Genomic DNA, 23,418 nt, shown 5'->3' with positions numbered 1-23,418 from the left:
TGAAAGGGGTGGGTGGGGGAGTCCTTTATTGTCAGAGCATTTTCATCCCTTTATCTACATTCAAGTGCTTCATCCTCCTTTCTCTCCAGTCAGGTTTAGGGGTGTCTTTGCAGAATGACAGAACACATCACTAAGCACTCTTGTAGGGTACCATATAACACAGGCCTTTTTTATCCCAGCAAGCACTGTCTCCTGTTACCATTATCCTGGTATGAACAGGATGATTGTTAATGAATAGAAAATCCCATGGAGTCGGTGTATTCACTAGTCCCTAACTATTTAGCAGTTGGTTTTATTTGAGGAGTTTCCCTGCTAACCTGACTTTGAATACCTCTACGCTGTTCACTTACAGATGGCTTTTGACATCTCTTACTAAACATTATGACCGTAATTTCTCTTAGTGGTGTATAAAGTGGTTTTTTTTTCCAAAATATTACTCTATTTTGATGAACCATTTTGAGTGGATATAAACCGTGAGGTTCTGTAAGGTTGGTCTGTTAAGTATTAATACTATAGCTAAACCAAATTATTCATGCCTGCTCTCGCTAGCAGTCTCCCTGAGCTCATCCACTATTTCTCTTTTCCTCTGCTCCCTTCTCTTAAAAACATAACACTGTTCCTCCTTGCCCACAAAGTAAAAGCGAACACGCTGCATCAAAATTAATAAAAATAATTTCATAAAAAGAAAAAAAGAAAGAAAACAGGAACGTGATCACAAAGCAAAGTCAACGTTTTGAAAAATATGTCAGTTGTTATTGCATCTATGGTCACATTCAGACGTTTATGGCTGGAAGACCAACCGGCCCAGTAACCTTACCGGGAACTCCTCCCTGCTACCCCCACACAATTGGACATGCTCATGAGCATCTTTACATAGAATAGGGGAGGGGAAAAAGTCGTTTTTTCTTCTAGGTTCGCCAGCTGGTCCCTATAAATGAGACTTATACATGACAGATTAGCAAGAGAAAATCGAACAGTTTATGAATATATGTGCCATGAGTAGCCACAGGAGCACTTGGTGATGAGTGACTCACAGGGCTGTTTAGAACTTCATCTTATAAAGCATTTTTAAAAAGCAGCAGTGCAGTGATTAAGACTCCACCCTTCCCATGCCTGGGGCATGGATTCCATCCCTGGTCAGGGAACTAAGAGCCCACATGCCATGCCACACAGCCAAAAAAAAAAAAAAAAAGGAGCAAGAAATTTTTAGAGAAGTGATGAGACAAAAGGAAAGGACTTTGAGTTTCTAGGACAGCAAATTGTGGAAAGTTAAGTATATGGGGGAACCAGTGGCAGATAAGGGCATGTCAATCAGGTTTGTTGTATGTTCCATTTTGGTGTCAGAATCACCCAGCAGCTTATGATGAGAATGTCCTCTTCCTAGTAGAAGAGAGAGAGACACCCTTACAAATGTATGTCCTGCTTTTAGGCAAGGGTTGGGGGCGGGGAGAGCCTTTCTTTACCTACTTCTCAAGAAAAACAATCCTTTTGCCAAAGTAGCATATTTCGGGATTGCATAGTCTGCTACCCTTCAAAGGTATACTTTAGCTTTGCACAAAAATTGAATTTTTAAAGTATTTTCTCAAATCTAAGATCTGGGCAGACACTAATATTCCCAAGTTTTTGGAGTAATAAACTGAGACTTACATAAAATTTCCCAATTGACATTTATTAAGTACTTAATAATTGTCAGGCACTACGTGAGGGCTTAGAATTCAAGATCAGTGTAGTTGATTCACTTTAAGAAGCTTATGTCTCACTTGTATGTGGAATCCGCATGGAACAGAAACAGAAAACAGATTGGCGATTGCCAGAGGTAGGGGGTGGGGGGGAAGTTGGGTGAGGGGGTCAGGAGGTACAAACTTCCAGTTATAAAATAATTCCTGGGTATATAATGTTCGGCTTGGTGACCATAGTTCACAACACTGCGTTGTATTTTTTAAAGTTGCTAAGAAAGTAGATCCTAAAAGTTCTCATCACAAGAATAAAAAATTTGTAACCATGTGAGGTAATGGATATTAACTAAACTTATTGTGGTGATCATTTTGCAATATGTACGTGTATCAAGTCGTTGTACAACTTTAATGCAATATTCCATGCCAATTATATCTCCATAAAATTGGAATTAAAAAAAAAAAAAAAAAAGCTTGTAGGCTAGTAGAGGGAGACAAACACAGTAACAAATGAGTTCAACAGAGTTGGAGAAGTGTGAAAAGTTACAGTAGCGAAGGTGACTACTTGGGAGGGAGCACCACTCAGCAAAGAGGCATTTGGGCCTGGGATTTGAGGGGCAGTTAGAAGTTCACCAGGGTAAGCTTGAGACCTTGGCATGGGGAAGGGGATGTTTGGGGCAAACATCATCCTGAGTAGAGGAACAACGCGTGCTAAGTCACTGAAATAGGCGATATATTCCAAAGGCTGAAGGTAAGGCCAGAAAAGTAGGCTGGGGCCAGACTGTACACTGCCTGTTTGCTGTAGTAAGGAGTTTATCATTCATTCTTTAGGGGATTAAAAAAAATCATATCTATGTTTTTTTTAAGTACTCTGGTGAGAAAGTGGAGAATGGAGCATACTGGGGAAGAAACTGCAGGGAGATGGGGAGACTGGGAATGGGGCGGAAAGCATTCAGAACATACCTGCTCGTGTCCAGTCATCTCAGGAGGTCAATTCTGTGAGTGGATTTTTGACCACTCGAATTTCAATGAATTGACTCACTGCCAGTGGAAATGGAGAAAGCAGAAAGAAAAGAGAACACAGGGGAGAGGGAATGAGCTGAATTTGAGGGTTTTGTGGGATGATGGAGATTTCCAGCTGACTGCTGAAAACGCAGGTATGGAGCTCAGGAGACTTGGTTTCAGAATGGAAATCCAGCGCAGGAGTCTAGCAGGTTGAATTCCTTTCTTTGTGCTCCCAGTGAGTCCATGAGTTGTAGATTTTCTCTTTGAACTTTGCACCCAATCTGGTCATTGTGATGTTAATTCAATCAGTGTCAACCCAGGGTTCTCTTACCTAAGCCTTTAGAGATACAAAGCATGTCATTGTCATCACTCAAGGCAATGTTGCTGTTAAGACTGATGCAAAAAAAAAAAATAAGTAGTTATTCCTACAACTTCTCAAGATCATATCTCTCCACCCCCAGCTTAAGTAATTTTTATGAGTTTGGGCAGGGACAGAACAACTGAAAATCATTTTTCAAAATCTGCTCATGGAAGAGATATTCATATATTCAACACCACTTCAACCAGCAGAACTAAAACCAGAGTAAGACTGTAAGATAGCACAATAAAGAAATAATTTACAAAGCTGGTGACACAGGCTGCCTTACCAAATAGGGAGCCTCCCATTTCTATGTGTTTCAAGTGGAGCTCTGAAGGATTAGGAGGGGCAAGAGTCCTGTAGTAAGTAGGTAATTACACTGGATGGCCTCACCCTTGTTTTGTGATTTTAAGATTTTAATTTAGAGAATTTGATAAATATGTGATCAATTGTATGTTCTACAAGTAGGACTTTTTTCTCCAGCTGGTTTTTTGGCTTATGTCAACAACAAATGCTTGTGCTTTTGTGTGTGTGTGTGTGTGTGTGTGTATCTCTGATGAACAATTCACAATGCATCTTATTCTGTCTCCCCTCTCATGCCAGTAGTTCATTTGCAAACAACATATGGGTCTTTGGGGCGAATTATCAGGCTGTCATCTACTTCCTATTATGAGAAGTAAACACTATATATAAGAAAGAGCCATTATTATAGATAAATGTCATATTATTCCCCCTAACTAATTTTACTAATGTATGGATATTACTACTCCTGGAATTAAAACTGTCTCTAGATCTAAACAGAGACTTTGGAAAGAAAATTTTGGAAGATGTGTTCATGTTAATTACAGGAGCTATATTGTGGAATGTCTTTAAATAAAGTGATTCAGGAAGACACAGTAAAAAGCTTAGTTTCTGGCAGGACAAAATATTGAGGCTGTAGACATCTCATCCCTAACTTGATGACGTACACTAAGAACAGGTCCTTTTCTGCTCCTGTCAGCCCAACGCCGACTGCCTGGACGACGTGCCCATCGACTACGAGGGATCTCTGGGAGGTCCGCCCACCAACCAGATCACAGGCGCAAGTGACACGACCGTAAACGAAAGCTCGGTCACTTTGGACCCTGCTGTCCGGACTGTGGGAGCCTTGCAGGTCGTCCAGGACCCAGACCCCACCCCTCAGGAGGGAGAAATCATCTTCACCACCAACAGTAAGTTCTGCCGTGCACACACCAAGCGCCCTTATTCCCAAAGGCTGTTGCCTCGTGAGAATTGGAAAGAGGCACTTGTCCTCAAGAAGGAAAAAAAAAAAAGAAATTAAATGACCAGAATGTTGCCCGGCTGACCCATGACACCCAACAGTCCTTGCGAGGCCCAGCTCATGCCTGAGGCAGCAGGGCAGACAGCTGGCATGGGCCTCGCTCACCCACACCTGATGCCACCGCATTGCACACACCCCGTGATACCAGAAGCAAGCTGGGCGGTGGGTCTGACCTCTGAGAGTGGAAGGCAAGGGAGACAAGCAACTGCAGCGGATGGGTAGTGGGACTGGGGTGGGTCGCAACACGTGTGTGTGTGTATGTGTGTGTGTGTGTACCCAAGCTAGAGCCCTCCTGAGTGTGCACGTCCGTGGCAGTCTGAGCTGGGTCTGGACAGCACATAGGAGTGTTATCCTCACTCTGGCTGCAGGACTCATGCAAATGGCACCCCTTTAAATGAGCGTTCCTGCAGTAAAACCTAAACCACTTACATGGTGACATATTCAAATATCTTTGGAGCTTCCTCCCCATCTCCTGCATAGACTCAAACTAAATGCTCTTCTGGTGGACAGTAAGGTATAAAAATATTTAAATAGCTCTTCTGGCATATGACTGAAGCTAAAACCTCAAGTATTTCTTCTACAGTCTAATACACAGGAGATAGAAGCATCAGTTCTAAGGAAATCATCATTCAAATTAACTCAGGTTTAAGGCTAAAAGGGTAGGTGGATAGTGCAGTTTTTAAATGAGGTGTATTTTTTCCCTAAGTAGAAGTAGCCTATTCACTATAGAAAATTTGGAAATGAAGCAAAGCGGATGAAAGCATGTTGAAATATTTCCTTCTAAGTTGGCCTCTTTCTTACATATTTGTGATGTTTATACACTTCAAGAGATCATTCACACTGAAATTTAAAGATATATTTTTCTGATGAAGAAGCGTAACAGCCCTCATTGTTTGTTGAAAGCCTGAAAGATAACAAAAAAAAGAAAAAATGAATCAATACCCCACTACCCAGAAACAAGCACTGTTAACATTTTGGTGTCTTTCCTGATAATCTTTTGATATAGTTGAGACAATAACCCTAGGGGTGAGCGTTCATTATTGTAACCACAGAATTTCACAAGACCTCAATGGAGAGTTTAGTTCAGTTCAGTGCTCAGTCGTGTCCGACTCTTTGCAACCCCATGGACTGCATGGACCCCATGGAGAGTAACTAAGAGTTACTGGATGATGGGACTTCCCTGGTGGTCCAGTGGCTAAGACTCTGCACGAGGCAGGGGGCCTCAGTTCCATCCCTGGTCAGGAAACTAGATCCCACATGCCGCAACTAAGAGTTCCCATGCCGCAGCAAAAGATCCTATATGCTGCAACTGAAAGATCCGCGTGTCTCAACCAAGACCCGATGCACACAAATAATTTTTTTAAAGAGTTACTAGGTGGTAAATATCTGCCCATGCAGAGTGTATTAGTTTTGAGTAGATATGAGTTTTGACTTGACTCTTAGAGGCATGAGGATCTCAATACTGAAGCATTAACCATTACACATTAAGAAGTCCCTAAAGATAGATTATGATCCCTTTGTTTTGAATGTCTAAAATGGTACAAAAGCAGTTTTGAATTTTTTGTAACCATACTAAATAAAAACAAGTTGGTAGGGTTGATTTTAATAAAATATTTTATTTAATCCAATGTAGCCAAACTGTTTTACATACTTTATTTTATACTAACTCTTCAAAACCTGGTGTGTATTTTATACTTAGAGCACATCTCAGTTTAGACTAGCTCCATTTCAAGTGCTCAGAAGCCATGTGTGGTCGCCGGCTACATATTGGAGAACACAGATTTAGAATCCTAGTAATTTAGGGATCTAAGAACTTTAAAGGTCATTCAGTCTTAACCATGATAAACTTCTGGTTTTCACCATATGAAAATTGAACAGAGGAGTAAGTAAGTGACTGACTCAGATCAAACATTAAGTTCTCTTTGCAAAGTACAACATTACCCCATAATTTCCCATTTATTGGACATGCTCAGTTACCATCAAGCATATCACCATTAGTGGTCTAAGTGAAGTATAATATATTGGAAGACCTGATAAAATTTTGCTAGCAGTTCAAAAACACTTAACACGTGAACTTTTTTGAGCCCATGCTGAGGCTGTGCTGCACTCAATTGTGTCAGACTCTGCAACCCCATGGACTATAGCCCACCAGGCTCCTCTGTCTTTGGAATTCTCTAGGCAGGAATACTGGAGTGGGTTACCATTTCCTCTTCCAGGGAATCTTCCCAGCCCAGGAATCAAATCCATGTCTCCTGTGTCACCTGCATTGGCAGGCAGATTCTTCACCACTGTACCAATTGGGAATCCCTTTTGAGCCCATAAAAAGAATCAAATTAAAAACGGATCCTATTTCTTTCAGTGAAATGATTGATTGACTTTCAAGAGAAAGTGTGTCTTCTGTTAGATTCCTGATTTTGAAAAGTGGCCGCATACTTCATCTCAGTAAAGCCCAGATGACAAATGAAAAGGCATAGTGTATGAGTGAAAATACAACCAAAAATGAAATCGGAAATTAACATCTGTATCTAGATAATTCATAATCTCAAACGGTTTTGGCTAAAACGGACTCAGAGTGCTTAGGTTCATACCAGGCATTCAGTAGCTATTCACTGAATGACTCAAGGTGAAAAGTTTTTGATCTAAGCTTGAACAGGGAGCTTATGTTCACAACAGGAGGAAAAATGCCAGGCAATTTCAAAGGAAGGTCTTGGTAGAGATGAAGGGACAAGAGACGACATCTGTAGTCTGAAGACCAGTGTCATATGTCAGCATGGCTAAAGATATCAGCCTCTTAGTGCAGAAACTGAATTGTTCTCACAAAATACTTTTCCTAGGCCATTTCTTTTTTTAATTGAAGTATAGCTGATTTATAATGTTATAATTCTAATGTTATAATTCTTTAGGTATACAGCAAAGTGATTTAGTTTTATCACTATACATATTCTTTTTCAGATTCTTTTCCATTATAGGGTATTACAAGATCTTGAATATAGTTCCCTGTGCTATATATTAGTTCCTTGTTGTTTATCTGTTTTATACATACTAATGTGTAATCTGTTGGGCTTCCTAGTCAGTACAGTGGTAAAGAATCTTCCTGCTAATGCAAGAGACATAGGTTCAATCCCTGGGTTGGGCAGATCCCCTGGAGGAGGAAATGGCAATCCGCTCCAGTATCCTTGCCTGGAGAATTCCATGGACAGAGGAGCCTGACGGGCTACAGTCCATGGGGTCGCAGAGAGTCACACACACACACAATGTGTATCTGTTAATCCCAATTTATCCTCATTTTCCCCTTTGGTAACTCTAAGTTTGTATTCTATATCTTTGAGTCTATTTCTATTTTGCAAGTAAGTTCATTTGTGTCATTTGTTTATTTTTGTGTGTGGCATTTTTTTACATCCCAGATATAGGTCGTATCATATGATATTTTAGACCATTTCTGATTAGTTTTATTTATTGGGATTTAACAGAATATTCCAAACATAATTTTTCTGATTAGATTTTTTAGTTGGAGGATAATTGTTTTACAATGTTGTGTTGGTTTCTGGTGAACAACAGTGTGAATCAGCTATAAGTATACATACATCCCCTCCCATGTTAGCCTGATTAGATGTTAATGATTTATGCCACTAACTAAATGGCTGTAGATTCCTTAAGGGAAAATTCCCTCCTCTATACAGATTGCACATTGCATAGTGCCCTAAGTCGGATAATCAATAAAGGCCAAACACAGACGCATGAATGATGAGCAGAAAGATTCAAGCTTCTCATCCACATTACTGTAAGCAACTCCCTAATGCTATCAAAAAAACACAGATGTGAAAGAAGGGGATGTGGGGATGTGATATTGCTACAGACCACAAATAACCCACTGGGGGTTGGACCTGACCTTTTTTTCTCCCTTATCCTTTCCTACCTCACATCTAAAGAACCAGAAAATTACTAGAAAATTACAAAAAATGAAGACGTAACAGTAGCTAACAAATACCTAACACCAACTCTGTACCAGGCATCCTTTTACATTGTCTACATGGATTAGCTTACAACAACTCTGTGAGGTAAATATTATTTTTAACCTCATTTTACTGATGCAGAAATAGCAGCACCGAGAGATTAAAGTAACTGGCCCGAGGTCATAAGCTAGGGACGGGTGGAGCTGGAATTCTCAGGACCAGCTGACTCTTAGCTGAGCATGAGCATGCCTAGCTGAGCATGCCTAGCTATGTTCGCAGGATGAGAACGGGGAGAAAATGAACATGGTGCTCACTTCATTTTTTTTTTTTTACCCTCTTCCTCCATTTTTCTAAATCTCTGAAAGTTCAAAACTGTGTTTAGTTTCAACTTGTATTCTCATCCCTACCTCCGTTCTTCCTTTCCTGACAAACAGTGTTGGTGTAGAGAAAATCACATGTACGTAGAAGTCATTTCAGCCCTCAAGGCGGAACAGCGTAGAACAGATTGCCTTTAGAGTGAAAATGGGAAAATGTGGCAGTGAAGGATCACCTCCAGTTCCCAGGAAAGGAAAAAAAAAAGAAAAACATTTACAAAGGAATGGAAATCCAGACTGGTTGCTAGTCTGACATTTGAGAGAAAGACATTCTCGTGTGCATAGTGTTAATGTTTCTGACATTTCAGCTTTTATCATCTCATGCGGCAGCACCAAATCACAGTTTCTCTTCCACTTTGGTGCAGGGAGTCATTTGTATGCTTGCACAAATGTCACCCACCAATCTTTTTTTTAATTAATTGATTGATTCACCCTTGTCTTTGGCATTGCTGGGTCTCTGTTGCCATGCGCGGGCTTCTCCTTGTGGTGGCTTCTCCTGTCGGGGAGCGTGGGCTTTCGGGCACGCAGGCTTCAGTGGTTGCGGCTCCCTGGCTCCGGAGCACAGGCTCAGTAGTCATGGCACACGGGCTTAGTTGCTCCCTGGCGTGTGGAATCTTCCCGAACTAAGGATCGAACCGGTGTCCCCTGCACTAGCAGGCGGATTCTTAACCACTGGACCATCAGGAAAGTCCCCACTCACCAGTCTTTATCTGCTTTCCTGTTTGCACCATACTCTGCCTTCTGACACTCCAAGCCCAGCCTGTAGCTTCTTGGATTGGCTTCAGCAGGGGAAAAAGTTCCTTAGGACCACAGGAAAACGTAGCTAAACAAATGACCTGGTGTGTTTAGAGACTCCAGATAGGAGCTAGAGAAAGACGCACAGAAAAGAAGACTCTATCACTCCTCCTCCAAAACAACCCACCCCACTCCACACTTCTCAAGAGGGTCTGAGACCTTCCCTTTGTTTTTCAACGAAGTTGCTGATACCACCATCCATTTCTTAAATCACCATCCGTTATTGAATCACTACAGGCATCTTCTAGCTGCCTCCAGATCATTACCCACTTGCCACTCCTTCCAACTCAAGCTAGAAGGAATCAGCAGTCAGCCCTGGGGTGGCAGGTGGAGGGTGGAGTGGTGGAGGGAGCTGGGAGCTAGAAAGGGAGGAGATGGACCACGTCCATTTCTCCCAGATTCTCCCCTGTATGTTCTGAAAAGCAAACAACATAATGTGTTTGGTCAGGAGACCTGGTCTTCAGACTTCACAGAAGGAAGCAGTCCACATGAATCCTTTATAGGCTAACAGGTTCAGACTCGACCAGCTGAATTGAAACGTGGTGTGGGTTTCCTCTGGGAAACTTCCTGCTATATGGAGCTGGTATAATAGACCTGCCTGGGGAGGAAAGTTCTAGCAGGAATTTTCTGCTCACCTATAGGTAACCGACAGTTACAAGAGTCCCTTTATGTCCCAAACATGGACACAAGGATTTTTTTCTTTTTTTAATCTATGGGCCTCTCCCCTTGTAAGACCCATCACTCCGGACAGATGGACCTCCACTGCTTACCCACAAGGCCTCCTGCCGCGCCTGCACATCCGGCCTCTGTGTGCTGAGTCCCTGACTGTCCAAGCTGAGCCCAGTCCTCTCACTCCCCACGTGGTCACCTCTGGGACCTCACACATCATCTGTCCTGACAGCCCTCTCCAGTACAGCCCTGTTCCCAGCCCCTGACCCCACACAGGCCATCAGCCTCCTCCCTCTAGACTCCAGGCAGGCAGGAGGCCTGAGTCCACGATCTGTTTCGTTTTTTAATCTTTTGGCTGTGCCAGAAGGCATGTAGGATCTTAGTTCCCTGATCAGGGAACCCAAGTCCCCTACATTAGAAGCTCAGAGTCTTAACCACTGGACCACCAGGGAAGTCCCTGGAGAAGACCAACTTTAGCTTCTCTAAGGCCTGAGTTTGTTCTCACTGAGTCCCACCTACCTGAAGCAGAGTTTAGAATCTCCTTCTTGTAGAGGGGGTGGAGTTTCTCTTACAGGAACCCCTCAGTGGGCGTGGTCTTTGGCAGTAGCTCCTCCCCTTCTAGAGGAGTGGGATCCAGGAGTCAATGCTCGCTCCTTGGACAAGCTCTTTTCCAATTTACCCACCGTTCTCTCCCTCTCTCCCCTTGTTACTGTCATTAACGGGGTGATGAGGTCCAGAGTCATCGAACGGGTGCCCTTCACAACTACTCCATCCAGCAGTGGTATGGGGGGCCCAGGGGCTGGGTGAGGTGGGAAAGGCTGTCTCAGAGTACTTTGTTGCCAGTAGCTCTTCAGTAGAAACTGAGGCAGGAGGAGTCCCACAAGTGCAGAAGAGTTAGTCCCTAAATGTCTTCATGGGCTTCACCAGAGGGCACATTTCTAGCTGATATGGGAGACCTGGGTTTGATCCCTGGATCGGAAAGATTTCCTGGAGGAGGGCATGGCAACCCACTCCAGTATTCTTGCCTGGAGAATCCCATGGACACGGAGGTGGGCTACAGTCCATGGGGTTGCAAAGAGTCGGACACGACTGAGCGACTAACGCACACACACACAGGAACTGAACTACAGTTCCTTTGCAGAGAAATGAGAGATAAGTCAACCTTTTCAGAAAAAAAAAAAAAAATATATATATATATATCTAGATAGATAGATAGATAGATATGCTCACACTCTTCAAAATATACTCATGATACAAAAAGTAATTGTTTCAGCAAAGCTGAAACTGCAGCCCAGCAAAAAGTCACTTTCAGCCAAACGTGTTTAACAGCTATTACGGTAAGCACTGAGGGCTCTGCAGGAACACAGATGACAGAGTAATTATGGAAAGAACTCCCAAAGAGTTCATTCAGAGACTACTTGTACTTCGTCATTTCTGGAACTCTCTTTCTCTTCTTTGAGGAACTCAATAGAAACCTCTCTAGGGAGTCTTCATTCCTAAAAACACATTCTCTTAAAATGAGGCCAGAAAAGATGTTCGTTCTTAACTTTTTTTACGTTTTATGTTTATTATTTTGGGAGCCATAGAGGAAGCATCCAGAATATCTACATTCAAAAGTTGTAAATGCCCCTAGACTTGCTCCAACCACAAGCTGAATACAAACATAAGAGAGAGTGAGGTGTTTTTTTTTTTTAGGTCACAGCATGAGAGATCTTAGTTCCCCATGTGCATGCTAAGTCATTTCAGTCATGTCCAACTCTTTGCAACCCTATGGAATATAGACTGCCAGGCTCCTCTGTCCAAGGGATTCTCCAGGCAAGAATACTGGAGTGGGTGGCCATGCCCTCCTTTAGGGGATCTTCTCGCCCCAGGGATCAAACCCATGTCTCCTGCTTTGGTAGACGGTTCTTTACCACCAGCACCACCTTAGTTCCCCAACCAGGGATCAGAACCATGCCCCCTTGCAGTGAAAATGCAGTCTTAACCACCGGACCACCAGGGAGAACTCTACTCAATGCTCTGTAATGGCCTATATGAGAAAAGAATCTGAAAAAGAGTAGATATATGTATAACCAATTAACTTTGCTATACACCTGAAACTAGCCCAACATTGTTAATCAACTATCCTCCAATAAAACTTTAAAGAGAGAGAGTATTCATGACTTTTCCAGAGAACTCAATTTTGAACCTCTGGGTCAAGGCAACTGAGAGCAAAAGGGAGGCTTGGCATGTACATTCCTTTTCTGTTCCAAATGGGCAACTACATTTTGCTACATTTGCAAAGCTGCAATCTCCAGGTTTTAATGTGACTGCAAAATATACTGGTGCATCCAGAAATAAACACCTCTAGAGAAGGCATTCCAGCGTTGATTAGAAAGGACAAGAGTGAATAGCCTCCTCTGCTTTTTTGACTTGCATCAAGGCCTGAACTGTCAAAGTAGCTCCCCTTGACTGTGGATAAATATGCTGGCTGGAATGAGCAACGAGAATGATGTCCCTTGGTACCCATAAGATTCCCATTAGCCCTGGAAAGATGATTGCTTTGATTTGTGAGCCTCTTGCGTTGTGGCAGACAACAGAATCAGCCAACCGGGTAAGATTTTAGACCTCACTATTCTCTACCCTTCAGGAAATACTTCAGCCACGGTGAATTACTTCTGTACAAAACGAAGCATTTGCGGACAGTGACACTGCTCTCCCCACTCATCTCGATAGCTCAGATTGTGCCAGGTCCATGGAGTCTCGTCCCCGCCTTGATTCTGGGCCCTCCAGCTCACCAGCTCAATCAAAGCTTCCAGAGAGGAGCAACTATTCTGAAGAGCAGAGATCTTTGTGATACGCATGTGCTTTCATCAAGTTTCCCTAATGACAACCAGACAATCCACAAGCCACTAGATTTTTTTTTTTTTTTTTTTATGATAATATTCCTCCTTGATTGAAAGCATTTGCCAACCTAAGAAAGCCCACTCGGGGCCAGACTCCCAGGACTTTTCTATCCTGTGTCTGGTGCCTTGGCCACGAGTGTGTGGAGGATCTGGAGATGTCCAAGCTGCATGTGAGAAAGTTCATCAGTTTAGACCACAGATACATTGCCGCTGGGAGCACTCAGCCTGGGCATGATACATGCCATCGACCTGGGAGACACTGCCCTCTTAAAATGAAGTGGCCCGGCAAGCAGGCAAAATCCTTCCATTGCTTGGAGAGTGTCTCTGATATTCTGAATTATTGATAGCACCATATCCTGGTGGTGCAGACGGTAAAGAATCTGCCTGCAATGGAGGAGACCTGGGTTCGATCCCTGGGTTGGGAAGATCACCTGGAGGAGGGCGTGGCAAACCCACTCCAGTACTCTTGCCTAGAGAATTCCATGGACAGAGGAGCCTCGCGGGCTGTAGTCCATGGGGTCACACAGAGTTGGACACAACTGAAGCAGCTAAGCAGCAGCACCATCTCCAGTTTGATTAATTCCTCCCAATGCTGTCTCGCTTTCGGTAAGCACTCCAAAAGTGAGCTAGGAAAAGGCTGTTGAGCAGACCTGAATTCTACCAGATATTGACACGCTGAGCATGGATTGCAGCAGGGACGTGGCATCCAATGGCAAGAAACATAATTGGCAGGTCAAGCCCCTTTTCAGTGGTGAAGCAGCATCAAGTGTAAATAAGATAATGTTTCTCTTTGCTTTTCGATTCTAAAGCACGTGGCAGAGCGGGGAAGTTCCACCATTCAGAGATTAAGAAGGCAGGGAAGAGCTGAAAATGTCCTTTGGCTGACATAAGAACTGGCTGTAAAAATTCAGAGTCAGGGTTCTGCAACTCAAAATATTTTGGAAATGAAATTCAGTGGTTCAGGAGAAAAAAAAAGACTGCATCTATCAGAACATCACTGGAGCTACTTGAAATCAGATGCTATAATGGAAACAACACTAGTCAGAAACAAACAAGTGGGGCCTTAGGTGTGATTTGGCTCCAGTTAGCCGTGTGACCTTGTGTGAGTCACCTACACTTTCTCTGCTTTCATTTCCTCTGTTGTCAAATGGGGCACTTTTACCAGCAGTTGATTCCTGAGACCAGTTCCATAATTCTGTGATTAACGTTAGACTCCCTCTCTTGGTATCCCTCCAAGTTTTTCCAGGAGAGGCTCAATCAAGACCTTGCATCATCACTTAGAAGCCCTTCCTGATTCCTCTCTCCTCCCAGTACCACTAAGTCATCCTAGCAAGGAGCTGTGTGCTCAGCACTCTCCCCACTGCAGCATCCTCTGAAACTTTAGAGGGTCGCTATGAGCTGGCAGCATCTGCCCAGACTTTTATAGATCACATTTTATGTATATCGTCCTGTAAAACGGATGTGAGAGAAGACAGACAAGTGTCAGGGACTGGAAGAGCAACATGACTCTAACCTGGATTCCCCCTAGGGTCCCATGGCATCGTAAACCCTGTACCTAGACCGTCACAGCCCTCTGCTCACAAAAGGCCCTCAAGAAGCACTTAACCTGGGCCGCTGAGATGCTGGCTGTGCCCAGACTCAGGCAGTATTCATTTTCTTTGTTTTTAAAGACCGTTATTAACTGTTACCTTTCATTGAGCACAAGCTCTGTGTCCTCTACATACAATGTCTTATTTGACCATCATTGCAATCTTATGAGAATCCATAAGATTCTCCATTTTATAGATTCCAAAATCATATGCCTAGATCAATTGTTTTTCAAATTGTGGGTCATTAAGTCAATCTAGTAAGTCTGGGCTTACCTGGTGGCTCAGACAGTAAAGAATCTGCCTGCAATGCAGGAGACTCAGGTTCCATCGCTGGGTCAGGAAAATCCCTGCAGAAGGGAATGGCTTTCCACTCCAGTATTCTTGCCTGGAGAATTCCATGGACCGAGGAGCCTGGCAGGCTACAGTTCATGGGGTCACAAAGAGTTGGACATGACTGAGCGATTAACACACACATGTCCAACTCTTGTGTATATATACACACACACACAGTCTTTACTGTTGATTTTAACAATAACAGCTATTGGGATGCCATCAGCAAGTGTATGGCATGTCATGTAAACCAAAAGAGTATACAGAGCAACTGTCTTATTTCTGTTTTAACAGTAATTAAATTAATTAATAGTAATGCTAGACAGTGGGCCAGCAATATTTAGAAAAAAAATCATTGTATTTTTTTCAATAGATAGTGGTTTCAGTGTTTGTCTGTTTATGTATTCATATGTATGCAAATACACAGTTTGATATTTACTCCCAAATCTTACACATAGAATTTTTTTTGCATGTTTATAGTGTTTTCTTTTTTTACAGTAAATACCACATATGTTGTCTCATTTTCTCTTCTCAGGGAATTTGTTTTTTTAAAAAAAAAAAAGACATCATTTGGAATGGATATTATCTCCACTTTACAAATGAGGATATTAAGGTACAACTATCCCATTCAGGGGCCTTCCCTGATAGCTCAGTTGGTAAGGAATCCACCTGTAATACAGGAGACCTCGGTTCAATTCCTGGGTCGGGAAGATCTGCTAGAGAAGGGATAGGCTACCCACTCCAGTATTCTTTGGCTCAGCTGGTAAAGAATCCGCCTGCAATGCAGGAGACCTGGGTTGGATCCCTGGGTTGGGAAAATTCCCTGGAAAAGGGAAAGGTTGCCCACTCCAGTATTCTGGGCTGGCGAATTCCATGGACAGTCCATGGAGTGGCAAAGAGTCATTGTTGCTCTGAAATTAAGGAAGAAAACCTCTCTCACTGGACTCCATTTCCAGGGTAGTCTATACTATGTGTGAATCCATTCATGTATCTGTCCCTTAATTTTAAAGGAAATTAGTAATCATCTAAGAATAGCTCCAGTCCATCTAAATATTTCATAACTTAACTGTTTTACATGTCACTAAAATATTTAAGCTCCAGATGCATTATTAAGGATTTAGTTGAACTGTTTAACAAGTTGAATACTGAAAAGTGAATTTCTCTCTTTCTTTGTGCCTCTGAAACTATGGTGCAGAAAAGTGTTAATAATTCATGTCCATCCATCCTTAAAGCTGCAGGAATAAGAAATCTTAATATCATCTTTCAGGGGTTTGAGACTTGCTCTCTTCTGGCAGAAAGGAAAACCTTTTTTAAAAAATATTTATTTATTTTACTGCAGTAGGTCTTAGTTGCAGCATGTGGGATCTAGTTCCCTGATCAGAGATCGAACTAGGGCATTGGAAGCTTGGAGTCCTTAGCCCCTGGACCACCAAGGGAGTCCAAGAAATACTTTAAATTCATTGACGGATCATTCTTCCTACCATCTCAAAGCGTGCTTCACCCATAATATCTTCTTCTGTCTTCCTAGCATTCCTGCCTAGTAGAAACAAGCAGTAACATCTATCCCAGAAAGAAAAACAGAAGTAGGGGGCTAAATCGAGTTCTGGCCCCAGCCTACTTATCTTTCCAATATTCCACCACATGGTTAAAGTGGTTCCCTATAAATAAATACCAGAAAAGCTCACTTGTTCCAAATTAATAGTAGAGTTAGAAACAAAATCAAAGCATGCCCACATGAGAATGATTTTTATTTATTTTTTTACAGGCTTTTTGATGTGGACCATTTTTTAAAGTCTTTACTGAATTTTTACAATATTGTTTCCATTTTTTTATGTTTTGGTTTTTTGGCCAAGAGACCTGTGGGATCTTCGCTCCTTGATCAAGGATAGAACCCACACCCTCTCATTGGAAGGTTAAATGTTAACTACTAGATTGCCAGGGAAGTCCCGAGAGTTATTTTTTTTTTAAAGATTTTTAATATAATTTGTATTTATTTATTTATAGCTGTGTTGGGCCTTTGTTACTTTGCAGGCTTTTTCTCCAATTGTGGCTTGCAGGAGCTACTCTCTAGTTGTGATGTGCAGACTCCTCATTGCAGTGTCTTCTCTTGTTGCAGAGCATGGGCTCTAGGCATGCAAGCCTCAGAAGCTGTGGCAGATATGCTCAGTAGTTGCAGCTCCCAGGCCCTAGAACACAGGCTCAGGAGCTGTGGGACACAGGCTGAGTTGCTCCATGGCTTGTGGGATCTTCAGAGAGCTGGGATCAAACTCGAGTCTCCTGCATTGGCAGATGGACTCTTTACCGCTGAGCCACCAAAGAAGCCCCAGAGAATGATTTTTAAATCAAGGCATCAGGACTGGTCTTCTTGGTAAATGAATCATCTAGAATCAGCTCAAGATTTCTGGCTGTACATGGCAGATTGAGCCCACAGGTTTATCTCTGCTACCTCACAAAGTCCCACCAAAGCATTCATGAAAGGTATAAACCTACATAGACTGTAAGAGCAGAGTAAAGACTACAACAAATTTTGGAAGACAAATGAGTGGAAACACTTAGTGAAGTGGGGAAGGTTGACTTCTTAGTGTCTTCTAAGGGAGAAGCCAGTGAGAAGCTAGGAGTTTTGCAGCTAGCTCAGAGTATAGGGCACCAGATACCCAGGAGGACTGTGGTATGCAGTGATGCTCAAAAGAAAATTAGGTGAAATGCTGTGTAAAGAGCATTTATGTCTCCAAGATTGTGTCCCCCATTCTGAGCTGCCTGGTCGTCGCCTCGGACTCTTATTGAAGTCCCTTCCCTAGTCAGCATGTCCCACCCACACACACTTAATCATACTGCCTCATTGCAAATATGAATGGAGGGCAAGGGTGGCTTGAGAACTGCAAAAAAGTCATGAAATCTGAGAGAGAGAGAGATGTAACAAATGAAAATAAACTCTAAGGAAACCAAGATAATTCATATCACAGAATTCTATAAGCTATTATTTGTATCCTTAGAGATATGGGATAATATGGGATAATATCACATTTATGGAAAAGAAGCAGATGATAGGAATTTTTTTTGAAATGAGGAGATCTTGAAAATTAAAAAATAATTTTTAAACATATATATCGAGTGAAAATCATAGAATAATTGAAAGATGAAATAACATTTATCTTGTTAAACTGTGTTCTTGATATGAAATAAAAATTGGAAGTTAATTTGATTTAAAAATTTAAAAAAAAATTAAGTATAAAACTAAGGATAAACAAAAAGGGTCAATTGACATGCCATTGAAGAATTCATCCACTTTTTCAACACATGTTTTGTATTAGCATTCCTCCCTTATGATGTCTTTTTACTACAGTGAAGAATTATGGCTTCGCCTGGCCTCCTTGGCTTGAGAAAATATGTTTGGTACCCGATTTTTAAGAGCATTTCCTTTCAGCGTGCTACATGTGTGTTATCTTTTCAATATTTAAGTGTATAGGTTTAGTTTACAAATTAGTGACTTCAGTTTTTACAGTGAAATTATTCTCCAGCATTCATGCCAATAAAGTTTGGATTATCTCTATTCTCACGCTGCTGCCTTCCATAGTCAAATAATCACCAACCCATGTTCATTCTGCCTTTTAGATCTCTCTCCATGTCCCATTTTCTTCCTCATGGCTATAATTTGAGACCTTAGCATCTCTGACCTTGGTTTTTGCCATGGCTGCCATTTCACTCTCCCTGTTTCTTGTCTTACCATCCTCCAAGTCTGTCTTCATTCCTGCACTGCCTAAATAATCATCTATAGAAATCTTGTTGCTGTTTTGTTCAAGACATGTTTATCCCCTTTGGGTTAAGATCTCAAGCTGGCTAATCTAAACAAATCATTAAACATTTGGTTTCTTCATATCTCTCCATGATTTTTTTTGCCACTCCCAGCTGGTGAGTTTATAGGGAAGCATTTGTAAGCCACTAGTGGTTCCAGAGGGAGAAAGCAATGGCACCCCACTCCAGTACTCTTGCCTGGAAAATCCCATGGACGGAGGAGCCTGGTAGGCTGCAGTCCATGAGGTCGTGAATAGTCGGACAGGACTGAGCAACTTCACTTTCATGCATTGGAGAAGGAAATGGCAACCCACTCCAATGTTCTTGCCTGGAGCAGCCCTGGGACGGTGGAGCCTGATGGGCTGCCGTCTATGGGGTTGCACAGAGTCAGACAAAACTGAAGCGACTTAGCAGCAGCAGTGGTTCCAGACTCGCTGCCCCGACTCTTCTCCCTTTAGGTGCCAAGTCTTGCATATCCTTCAGGCACATCTAATCTGCAGTATTCTCTGAGATGCCTTCTCTGTTACTCTGAGAAGAATCGAATTACCCTTCTAGAATATCTCCTTTCAACCAATGATCTCTGTTATTATTTCTTGAGGAATCATCTGTTGCCCCACTGAACTTGCAGGTCCTTAAAGGGCTTGGACTCTGGCTTTACACCGTCACATTCTGACACCCAGCACAAGTTATGGCTACGATTAGATTCAATAACAGGCTTCCCCTGTGGCTCAGTGGTGGAGAATCTGCTTGCAATGCAGGAGACGCAGGAGACGTGGGTTCAATCCCTTGGTCAGGAAGATCCCCTGGAGGAGGGCATGGCAATCCACTCCAGGATTCTTGCCAGGAAAATCCCATAGACGGAGGAGCCTGGTGGGCTACAGTCCATGGGGTTGCAAAAAGTTGGACATGACTGAAGGGGCTGAGCACGCACACAGATTCAATAACATTAGCAGAATAAATGAATGAATATGTTGAATGTTAAAGGAAAGCAACAATAGCAGTAGTTTGAACTGGAAGAGTCTATGTTGCAACATATATTGGTGTTTGAAAAGAATAGGTATATAATCTTCCAAGGACATTCAAAACTGGACCAAGACACCAGCAGATAAGCCTGCCCATAGCCTGTTCCTCTAGGATGACACCGAGACCCTAGACCCCTGTGACAGGAGCACAGATGCTAAACTAGTCCCCCATCACAAGGAAGGAAGGAGATTAATGCCTTGTAGAAATGGGTTAATGACTTATTATTAATCATTATTGATATGGGACTACACAGCAGAAATGAGGGATTGAAAGCAGTGGAGAGAGACAAAGTGGCAGAAAAAGCAGCAAAAGAAAATGCGATGGGAAAGACTCTCCTGCCTGACTGTGCCTCCCTTTCTGCAAATGCCCTGGGAATGTCATTCAAACCAAGAGCCCAGGAGCCAATGCAGCTCAAATGCTCTTCATCTTTTGTTTTACACCATCAACACTCCTCTTCTTACTTCATATTAACCCATGATGAATGACTGCAAGGAGATTAAACCAGTCAATCCTAAAGGAAATCAACCCTGAATATTCTTTGGGAGGATTGGTGCTGAAACTGAAGCTCCAGTACTTTGGCCACCTGATGTGAAGAGCCAACTCATTGGAAAAAACTCTGATGCTGGGAAAGACTGAGGGCAGGAGGAGAAGTGGGCAACAGAAGAAGAGATAATTAGATAGCATCATCGAATCAACGGACGTGAGTTTGAGCAAACTCCAGGAGATAGTGAAGGACAGGAGAGCCTGGCGTGCTGCAGTCCATGGGGTCACAAAGAGTCGGATATGACTTAGCGACTGAACAACAACAACAATGATGAGTGAAGATGACCCTACCCGGAGTAATACAGACTTGGAGAAACCAGTTGTCTTTGGCATTGGGCAGTTCTGGGCCCAAACCCTGGCTGGCTTCTGACTGAATAGCTATGGTCAACAAATAACCTCCCTGGGCCTCAATTTCCTCATCTTTAAAATTGACCAGGGAATTTTCTAGCAGTCCAGTGGTTAAGACTCCACCTCTCAATGCAGGGGGTGCAGGTTTGATCCCTGGTCAGGGAACTAAGATCCCACCTGCTACAATGGCTCAGCCAAAAAAAAAATTGTCCAAATAAAAATCCACCCTGCAAGTATGTTGTGAGCATGAAATGAATCAGTGTATAGACAGCTGCTGACTCAGTGCCCGGCACTCAATCAGTCATAAACATTACCTCTGTCTCCCATCCTCCACACCACCTCTCCATGAGAACACACACTGCACAGACACATCACAGGTACCTATTAACACAATAGAAATGTCTTGATACAAATATCTGTAAACCACCTTTCTCAGATAGATTCCAAGGCCCAATAGCTCTAGGTTGTATCCTTAATCATTTGCCTGTGAAGATGAAAATAACATCACCTTGTTCTTCTTCAGTTAACAGAATTACTTTATTTCCTGAGCCAGAACTGCATGCTCTCTTTTAGTTATTTATCCTTTCCATTAGTTGATCACTTGAGGACTCCTGAGTTATAAACAGCAATCTTTATTACCATGATCTCATATAAAATAATGACTGTCCTTATAATACCGTTTACAGAGAAACCTCTCGGGTTATCAGCAACATCACTAGGCAGCCCATCTATCAATCAACAACCCATTAGTGTCAGTTCCTAGAAAGTCATAATTATGTCTTCCTATGCATGACTCTGTGTTTGGTTATATTCAACAGACAGCAGCCCTCCCACTAATCTTACAGAGTGTTTTGAACATACAGACTGACAGAGGAATGATCTGTAGATAAACCAGTAATTTTATTTTTTAAAATTACACTGGTTTACTTTATTTTCTTAAGTCACATATTTTATAGAACAGATCTAAATCATTCAGATGCCTTAAATAAAAGATAAACTAGTAATTTTAGATTTACCAAGTCTTGATGTTCTTTTGGGGCTTCCCAGGTGGCACTGGTGGTAAAGAATCCACTTGCCAATGCAGGAGATGCAAGAGACACAGGTTCCATCTCTGGGTCGGGAAGATCCTTTGGAGGAGGAAATGGCAGCCTGCTCCGGTATTCTTGCTGGAAAATTCCGTGGGCAGAGGAGCCTGGCGGGCTCGGGCTACAGTCCATGGGGCCACAAAAAGTCGGACACAACTGAGCACACACACATACACAATGTCCTTTTTGCATTCATACATGAAATCTCAGGGAATGTCTCAGAGCAAAAATCTTGTAAGTACCCGTTGATATAAGCCTCCAAGTTGTCGGCACTTGGGCCCCACACCGTCACCGAGAAAGTCCAGTAGGAGATCTGTTAAAATATAGAAGTATCTTGAACTCATTGGCTTCAGCAGGGGTGGTCCTTACTGCACTTCCTCCCTTTGGGGGAAAAATTTGCTGGGAAACTTCTGAAGAAAAGAAAATATATTGTGGTTAAGTGACTGAGCCAAACTCTTTTCCCCAACTCTATCCAAAACACAGCTGGTGATCAATGAGGTGTGGATAAGTTAGAGTGCCAGGTTGGTGGGGAACTGTCCTTCCTTCTTACTCCAGAGGTTTCTGGCAGATCACACACCGGGGCACCAGGGTGAGAATCAAGCCAGGTTCGATGTGCACAGACATATACACACATGTATACACATGCGCTCACACAGGCATGCATGCATGCATGCACACTTTACCCACCGCCACCACCACCAGGTGTTCGCTCATCATCCCAAACCATGAGGAGATAGATCTCTAGAGATTCCCAGATATTCTAGGCAGAGGGAGCAAAGCGAAGTCCCATCTGACTCCTCCTGCCTGCAGATGGCTGGACTTAGCTCTTAGAATTTCTGATCATGTTCAGTGAGTGCATGCGTGCTAAGTCACATTCACTGAACATGATCAGTTCATGGGGGTCTTTGTGACCCCCATGGACTGTAACCCACCAGGCTTCTCCATCCATGGGATTCTCCAGGCAATAATACTGGCTATTCTTGCCATGGTAGCCATGCCCTCCTCCAGAGGATCTTCCCAACCCAGGGATCTACACACATCTCTTATGTCTCCTGCATTGGCAGGTGGGTTCTTTACCACTTATGCCTCCTGAGAAGCCCTATGTTCAGTGAGTAGCCAACATTTAAATATAGCAAAGCTTTCCATACCGATCTGAATTGCCAACCTGAAAATGTTGGAAGCAACAGCAATCCTGGGTCTCATTCCCTGATGGTGTCAACTGGCTGGATCTGAGTTGCAGGAGCCCCAAGATAGGACATGTGCTCTACAGATCACCACACCTCTGAACCCCAAATGTATGGATTGTCTCAGGGTCAGAATACTTCCTGCATATGCACTGATGTCTCAGGGGCAGTCAGTGTTTTGAACTGTCATATTGGGTCTCCTTAAAGTGATACCTATTGGTAAAATCATGCAGGGCAACTGTGTATGTCACTTAAGCAACCAGTTAAAACTCACTCATAACTAATGTTCCCAGCAGGGAGGAGCGATTACTGGATTTGTACTCAAGTGCCATTGAATTTCTTTCTTTGTCAAACCAATCATTCTTATTTATCTAAATACTTCTGCCTTAATCAGAGCTGTCAGCTCCAGAAAGTATTGACGGCATTAAACTCCTGCTGTGCAACGAGAACAGTAGAATGAATTTTTTCAGAAAAAATAATACCAGCATAAT

The 23,418-nt window shown here is 42.7% G+C and overlaps 1 protein-coding gene across 1 annotated transcript in view; it reads left to right on the top strand.

The window, feature by feature from the left end:
* The window catches only part of RNF150 (ring finger protein 150), a 268,182-nt gene that overhangs the window by 214,460 nt on the left and 30,304 nt on the right, over positions 1–23,418 (top strand). Inside the window, exon 6 of the mRNA XM_061142396.1 lies at positions 4,037–4,247. Coding sequence (XP_060998379.1) covers positions 4,037–4,247 — 211 coding nt within the window. The remainder of the gene's footprint in view (positions 1–4,036; positions 4,248–23,418) is intronic.

This window comes from Dama dama, chromosome 5 (assembly GCF_033118175.1).
Source record: "Dama dama isolate Ldn47 chromosome 5, ASM3311817v1, whole genome shotgun sequence".
NCBI lineage: Eukaryota > Metazoa > Chordata > Mammalia > Artiodactyla > Cervidae > Dama > Dama dama.
This window is presented reverse-complemented; position numbering and strand designations above follow the sequence as displayed.